Here is an 8688-nt window from a genome sequence, read left to right on the forward strand (position 1 = left end):
TCCTTCCAATTGTTCCTAATTTAGTAATGGGTGTAAACGTCATACAGAAAGTAGAGTCATTTAAATATCTGGGAATTCATCTAGATTGTTCCTTGTCTTGGGATCTGCATATGAAGGAAGAAGCGGGAAAAGCGTCATCTATGTGTGAAATATTTAACATTCACATAGTTCCATTTCTCCTATCTGAGGCCCTAGTTACTCTCCTAGCTTATAGCTTATAGCTCACCGCCCGTGGAGTGCTGTTTCAGAATCCATTTCGATAGCCGACCGCATGTCAGCCTCGTAATGGGATGATGCCAGCCTACTTCTGTCTTCATATGGGGTGCTGATGCTGATTTTTACTATACGAACTTGTTGTTATACTGTGTACAAATTCACTGGTACTTTCAATTATTTAACGCAAATGCATAATTCTTAACTAAATATTACATTAAATGTACGTACGCAAGCCTCGGTTGGTTGCCAGATCTCAACCAATCCTTCCAGTGTCCGCGGCCTCGCTGCATAGTTTTCATATCTGCTCTTCCGGCATTGGCGGTTCGACAAAGCAGAATAACGCCGAAATGTCACCGTACAACTTCGCAAACGATTCGTTGCTGCCTTAGAATCTGAAGTTGGCCTCCAGCCGAAGGATTTGCGAGTATCCGCTCGGCAAAAACTCTCTCCGGATCTGTCGCATGAAAGCGTCCCATGACGTCATCAATTTTCCTCAAAATGTATATGCATATGAGGAAACCCTAATAAATTTGTAATGGTTTTTTTTTTTTTTTTTTTTTTTTTAACTCTTTATTTGTTCCAAATTCAAAATAAATTACATTTCATTTTAACCTAGGTGCTCCAGTTACTGCAGTAACGTACCAGCCTTAATTGTTATGATATATATCTAAGTGTTTTTACATTGTTCATGTCTTGGAAATTCAGTATTTTAAACAGGTTTTTTAACCTGCATGTCAGTATAACAATTGATATCTTAAAACTAAATACTAAAACTAAATCTTATCTAAGTATAAAGGGAATTAATCGTTGCAATTGAGGATTGCAACGATTTTTGCCTGAAATTATTAATTATTTTGTTGGACATTTGTGCTAAAGTCTCAACATTCGAAATTCTATGTACTTCGGTAGTACTGTACCAGGGAGGCAACTTCAAAATCATTTTCAGAATTTTGTTCTGAATCCTTTGAAGTGCTTTTTTCCTGGTAGTGCAGCAACTAGACCATATTGGCACAGCGTAAAGCATGGCTGGTCTAAAAACTTGTTTAAATATTAGAAGTTTATTCGTCAGGCAAAGTTTGGATTTCCTGTTTATAAGAGGATACAAACATTTTATATATTTGTTACATTTGGCTTGAATGCCCTCAATGTGATCTTTAAAAGTTAATTTTTGGTCAAGTATTAATCCAAGATATTTCACTTGGTTTGACCAGGAAATTGGAACTCCGTTCATAGTGACTATGTGACTACTACTAGGTTTCAAAAAGGAAGCCCTGGGCTTATGTGGAAATATTATAAGTTGAGTTTTGGAAGCGTTGGGAGAAATCTTCCATTTTTGTAAATAAGAAGAGAAAATATCTAAACTTTTCTGAAGTCTGCTGCAAATAACACGGAGACTTCTTCCTTTAGCGGAAATGCCTGTGTCATCAGCGAACAAAGATTTGTGGCAACCCTGAGGCAAATCAGGGAGGTCCGAAGTGAAAATGTTATACAATATAGGCCCAAGAATGCTACCCTGAGGAACTCCTGCTCTAACAGGTAGTCGATTAGATTTGGAATTTTGATAATTTACCTGCAGAGTTCTGTCAGTTAAATAATTTTGAACTAATTTCATAATGTAAAGTGGAAAATTAAACTTTTTCAATTTAGCAATCAAACCTTCATGCCAAACACTGTCGAATGCTTTTTCTATGTCTAGAAGAGCAACTCCAGTTGAGTGGCCTTCAGATTTGTTTGAACGAATTAAATTGTTAACTCTTAAGAGTTGATGAGTAGTTGAATGCCCATGGCGAAATCCAAACTGCTCATCTGCAAAAATTGAGTTCGTATTGATGTGAAGCATCATTCTATTCAAAATTATCTTTTCAAAAAGTTTACTTATTGAAGAAAGCAAACTTATTGGGCGGTAGCTAGAAGCTTCAGCTGGATTTTTATCCGGCTTCAAAATTGGAACAACTTTTGCATTTTTCCATTTATCCGGAAAGTATGCCAAATGGAAACATCTGTTAAATAATTTTACCAAGAAAGACAAGGTACTCTCTGGGAGTTTTTTGATGAGGATATAGAAAATTCCATCATCACCTGGAGCTTTCATATTTTGAAATTTTTTAGTTATAGACCTTACTTCGTCCAAATCAGTCCCCCAGGAATCATCAAAAATATTTTCCCGAGAGAAAATATTCAGAAAATCCCGAGCAACCTGATTCTCAATAGGACTAGTAAGACCCAAACTGAAATTATGGGAACTCTCGAATTGCTTAGCAAGTTTCTGAGCTTTTTCCAAATTTGTGATCAAAATTTTACCACCTTCTTTAAGCGCTGGAATAGGCTTTTGAGGTTTTTTCAAAATTTTTGTGAGTTTCCAAAAGGGTTTGGAACTCGGGTCTAATTTAGAAATATTATTTTCAAAAGTTTTGTTCCTCAGGGCAGAGAATCGCTTTTTAATTTGTTTTTGCAAATCCCGCCAGATAACTTTCATGGCAGGATCGCGTGTTCTTTGATATTGTCTCCTACGGACATTTTTAAGACGGATCAAGAGCTGAAGATCATCGTCTATTATAATTGAATCGAATTTAACCTCGCATTTTGGTACTGAGGCAGCTCTTGCTTCAACTATAGAAGTAGTCAGAGATTCAAGAGCATAATTAATTTCATCTTTGGTTTGCAAAGGAATGTTTGGATCGAAGTTATATTCCATAAATGTTCGATACTGCTCCCAATCAGCTCTATGGTAATTGAAAGTAGAGCTGTTGGGATTACAAATTATTTCTTGGGATATTTCAAAAGTTACTGGAAGGTGATCAGAACCGAAGTCAGCATGGGTAACCAATTGGCTACAAAGTTGACATGAATCAGTTAAGACCAAATCAATAGTGGAGGGATTTCTTATAGAAGAAAAGCATGTTGGGCTGTTTGGATATTGAATAGTGTAATAACCTGCAGAACAATCATCAAACAGAATATTACCATTGGAATTGCTTTGAGCATTATTCCATGAGCGGTGTTTTGCATTAAAATCACCAATAATGAAGAATTTAGACCTATGACGGGTAAGTTTCTGGAGGTCACCCTTGAGAAAATTCTTTTGCTGGCCTACGCATTGGAATGGCAAATAGGCAGCTATAAACGTAAGTTGTCCAAATTTTGTTTCAACAGAAACTCCCAAAGTTTCAAAAACTTTGGTTTCAAATGAAGAAAGAATTTTATGTTTGATTCGTCTATGAATAATGATGGCAACGCCACCACAGGGTCCATCAAGACGATCATTTCTATAAATCAAGTAGTTTGCGTCCTTCTTAACCTTATAAATTTGTAATGGTTATTTTATTTAACGATGTGCTTGGGGTATCATCCAAATCATTTGTGGAAAAGTTCGACTATTTGGGTTATTGTTCAGTGAAGGTATTTGTTTATTATGGAAATTTTACTTATTTTAGTTTATGAGCATATTTATAGGCTGAGTAAAAAAATTTTAGATTTTCGTCCTATTCAAGCAGATTTTTTAGGAAAATCGAGTAAAATCTTACTTAATCAGTGAGTAAACCTACTTTCTACGATTTGGGTGAAATGTTGTAGTATTCGTCAAAGTTGTTTGATAAGGCCTATTGGATGGTGAACAGCGCAGTTACCTACTTGCTTTAAGTTGAAAGCTCAACTAGATATAGAGTAGCGATTTTTGGCAATTTATTTTTTTTTATTTTTTTTTTTTTTTTTTGATCTATGTCACAGTTTGCATCTGTCACCAGTGTAAGTATACCCTTGAAATAATCATTCTTTAATTTGAAATTTTGATAAACTTTTCTAATTCTTTATAGACTATCTCCGCTACTTGTGTGTACCCATCATGTGACATGAGAACTCAAATCCAAGTTCAATAGTTGCCATATCGAGTGCCCATGGCATACAGCAGCAAACGAATCAATTTTTTTATCTAGGTCGTTTATTTGTAAGGCTCAATCGCGTAAGCTTTACGGAGCCGATAATTCATTGGTCTTTGTTTGTAACAAAATTCACTTAATTCTATGTCTGGTAGGAGTTGGGCCGAATACTCGTGGCTTACCCGAGGTTAGAGGGATACATTATCGAAGGATAGGAAAAGGGGAGGAGCTTGGGAGTAGCGTTTCGTTGTCTCATCAGAGCGATGTCGCCAGTAAGAACTGGTAGTGTGGTTCTAGATTCGTCTGGAGTTCAACCGGCTATGGTGACCAGTGGGCGACAATGAGACTCATCGAGACGGAGGACTAGACAAACAAAAACTAATAAAGAGATACAAAAGACAAAGGAATTAAGTTCTTATACTAGAAATTTGCAGAAACACATAAATCGACTGCAATAGCAGAGATCGCGGGTACCAAACACGTCTCTGAAAGGGGTATAGGGTTGTCTTCCTTGGGCCTCAAGGGTATTCAAAAGTCGCTTTCTGGCGACACGTCATTATCCTTACATTTCCAAACTGCGTGATCGATGTCGTCGTAACCGTTTCCACACTGACATATGTTGCTGTCCACGAGGTTTATTCTATTGAGATGAGCATCTAGCGAGTAGTGGTTGGACATAAGTCTACTCATTAAGCCAAAGCCTTTAAACCACGCTATCGAAGAAACATTAAGAATAATTGAATGTAACCACCGCCCAAGATTTCCAGTGTCCCAATCGGTTTGCCAACTCGAAAGGGTAAAATTTATCGTGTGAAATTTGCCTGTCATAAAATTCGCCTTCCTGCGTGCCCACTTTTGTGAGAGAGTCCGCCTTCTCATTGCCTCTGATTGGCAATGCCAGGGGACCCATACAAAGGTAATCCTATATTATTTTTCGACCAGCACACTCATCTGCTCCCTTACCTTTGAAAGGTAATAAGATGAGTGCCTACTTGGTTTCATCGACCGAATAGCCTCAATCGAACTGAGACTATCCAAGAAGATGAAGTAATGGTCTACGGGCATGTTGGAAATCATCCCCAATGTGAAGTTGATTGCTGCCAGCTCAGCAGCATAAACGGAACAAGGTTCCTGAAGTTTGCGGAAGGCGCTAGAGTTTTCATTGAAGACACCGAAGCCAGTGTATGTAAAATATCTTTTCACGCAATTGACGTGTTGGTACTTTTCAGTAAAAACACTTGGGACAATAATAGTTCAAAGTTGATCTGGAATCCCATAAACGAATCAAAATAGTAGCATAATGTTTACAAATTGATGCCTTGTTTTTTTTGATGAGATTCAGTTTATCTGTCATAATGCTGCATCAACAAACGCATTTTAATTAGCGCATCGTCATTCCGGTTACTGTAAATAATCATTATTTAGTTACCGAAAGATGATTATACATGTTTGGAACGTAAATTTGTGTGCGATAGGAGAAGCATCTTGATTTTGAAGTTCGAATCTTCAATTAATTTTCAATATTTATTTTAATATTTATTGACTTTGGAATTTATTTTTTAAATAAATAATTTTGAACTTCTCTTTTTTTTTGCTTTTTTTTCTATTTTAAACTTTAAGCGAAAATATGTGTTTTCCTCTAAAATGTTCATCTGAAACTATGATACATTTGAAAGCTATTTAGTTTTAAAGATTGAAAGTTCCGAGAAATTATCAGTACTTTAAAACACGGTGTCTTTGGTGAAAAGTCAAAAGAGTGAACTTTTTACTTAAATATTTCATCAAGGGGGTTAGAAACAATTTTTTTGTTTGATTTTTCCAAAACAAAAAAAAAACTCGGAAAAAGATACCCATAGAAATAAACGCTCAAAACAGTCCAAATTGACTCCGATGAAAAATTTAAGTAATAATGACAAGATTATAGAAAAAGTCCCCTCTTTCGAATGGTGAAGTGAGTGGCGATATTTTTGTTTTAAAGCTATTCTACCAAAGGCACCATAAACACTCAGAATGTTTTTGTGTTCTTATTTGTCAGTATCGTATGACAAGAAGGAAAAGTAAAAATATCTTCAATATAATTAGCCATTTTAGTTCAGGTGGAATTCCAAAGCTTGAACATTTATTCTATCGTTGCAGTCGTTAATATAACAGATGTATTTAACAAACAATTTCATTATTTCTATTAGTCTTCTTAGGTCGATTCTCTCCATGGTCCGATCAGATCTTCAAACGAGAGTCATCTCCAACCGTTCAAAATGTTCGTATATTCTAGAAAGTAGACATACATGATCATATCAACCAGTTTTCCGAAAACCTAAACCTTATGTCCTAATCGAATGTTTTGAGCAATGTTGTCAATAATCTAAAGCCTAGCTAAAAAAATACACTTTTGCAACAAACTATGAAATCCAAGCATCAATGTCGGTGGTATAAGGCTGACTCAGGTGCTCTCTTAAAATTGAGCAACTAATTTTTCATGACATATTAGTTTACGTCTCATCCTTTTTCAGAGATGGATTCCGTCACAGGTAAAATTAGTTATTTCTTAGTGTCATCATCTCATCTCTTAGCATCATCAATAACCTCAGAAAGTCTATACGAATTGACACCCTAATTTTCTAATAAAAATTTTTCGATGAAAATTATTAGGATCAGAAATTGCTTACCGTTTACATTCATTTTATCAACCTTTTACTAACTCAAATTTAAGAGTCCACAACTAATACAGATGATACAACAAAACCTCACCCCCAAGCGCCTTCTCTGATCCTATCCTTCGACAAGGTAACTCTCTAGCCTTGGATAAGCCGCGAGTATTCGGCTCATTTCCTACTAGACATATAATTTAGTGAATGTTGTTACAAACAATGAACAATGGCTCCATCAAGCTAAAATGATTCAGCCTTCAAAATAAACGAACTAGATAAAAAAAAGAAAAACTACAACCAGAACGAAGCTTTAATTTGAATTGACTATATAATAGCATTTTATCAAATGACCTTAATTACCAAAAAATAGGGACATTTTTGATGACTTACATCTAACTTAAGCAGCATTGTTCAGGATCCAGGTACGGTGCGAAGACACACGAGCGAATACATCAGGAGCTCCCAGACCACAGGGAATGCCCCACGACACGATACCCTGCTGGTTGCCCCCGTGCACCAATGGACCGCCGGAATCTCCCATGCACATACCCTGACCGCTTGGGCTCAGCGTGCAGATGGTGTTGTCAAATACAGATGCAGCGTTGGCAGCCGAGTGACGGCTACGGCAATCAGCCAGAGTGATGATGCTGGTGCTCAGCCATTGCAGATTGTTTGGAATACCGGCATTGGCTCCCAATCGACCCCAGCCGGAAGCCAGAGCACCACCGGCAGTGTTAATGAAGGTAGCTCCCAGACCAATGGGTTGCGCAAGGTTGTTAAATGCAATAACCGAAGCGGTCTGCACCAGCGAAACGTCGTTGGCGAGAGAGTTGGCGTTGTACGATCCGTGGTTGACGATGCGAGACGAGGCGTGGGAAATTCCACCGCTGTTCAGAAGGTGAGTTCCGACGACAACACGGGTGTTGGCCAGAGTACGTCCGACGGTACAATGCGCGGCTGACAGCACAAAACGATTGTTGATGATGGACGCTCCGCAGAAGTGAGAGTTGGCAGATGAGCGGAGTGAAACCTGATATGGGAACTGTCCGGAGGCGGCATTTTGGCCACCGACAATACGGCCCTCCCACTCGAGGAATTCCGGAGACAGAGCTAAAAAAAGATTATAAATTAAAGCATGCTTGTATCTTTCTCCGATTTGTACTTACTGCCTCCAAAAACGGCAACGGCTCCCAGGAGCAAAACGAGCAAACTCAAACGATACATGTTTATTACACCTACCAACTGAATAGCGTAAATCTACTAAAGGTCATTTCTTATATAGCAGGAGTTCTATTATCTGAAATCGCAATGGCTTAGTTCTGATTTCGAAAGAAAATGATAAGCCCGCAATCGAAATCGGTATTCCCACTGATTCTGACGTAGAAAAACAAACTTAAATAGAATGTCATCCAGCAAAGTACAGTGCACCGTTGCGGATAATATTATTAGCAAATCAGTCAGTACTGCGTTGTTTTGGCATATAAGGATCAATTCTGATAAGATACGATAGTTACAATCAAAATCCAAACAGTGATAACAATTTATGAAACATAAGGAAGCCTATACCGTTGGGCTTACGGATCCTGGGACATTGTTTCATGTCCCGTGATTCTTTAAATGCAAAGGGACTGCAGTGAATGACAATTTTGCACGTTTAATGAATAGTCAACTCTAGGACCAGAAGGTCGCGAAGAAACGTGTTCAACTTTTTGGCTCAGCTCTGGTACTCTCTTCGGTCTCAAGCTAATCGAAACATAGGAAACTTTACGAACCTCTCATTTAATCCAGCAAACTTTCATAGCTTAGCATATCAATGGTTGCTACTCCGTAATTTGTACAATGAATCAACTGAATGGGGCTGGGAGTGACCGTCCATTCTCATTGTACAAGTTTCAGTGACTCCATATTGTGTAGATCAATAACGGCGCCGGCCACGTCCTTGCAATCAG

At 37.8% G+C, this 8688-nt stretch overlaps 1 protein-coding gene across 1 annotated transcript; it reads right to left on the bottom strand.

Moving 5' to 3' along the window:
- Nucleotides 1–7132: 7132 nt before the first annotated feature.
- On the bottom strand, nucleotides 7133–7901 carry LOC135706398 (chymotrypsin-2-like; the record flags this gene model as incomplete). Its single annotated transcript, XM_065228005.1, has 1 exon — nucleotides 7133–7901. A coding segment is annotated over one exon (765 nt), but the record flags the coding sequence as incomplete, so codon positions are not given.
- Between the last annotated feature and the right edge of the window lie 787 nt (nucleotides 7902–8688).

Source organism: Ochlerotatus camptorhynchus, unplaced genomic scaffold (assembly GCF_037179485.1).
Source record: "Ochlerotatus camptorhynchus isolate MF236.1 unplaced genomic scaffold, CSIRO-AGI_Acam_v1.1 ptg000277l, whole genome shotgun sequence".
In the NCBI taxonomy this organism is placed as follows: Eukaryota; Metazoa; Arthropoda; class Insecta; order Diptera; family Culicidae; genus Ochlerotatus; species Ochlerotatus camptorhynchus.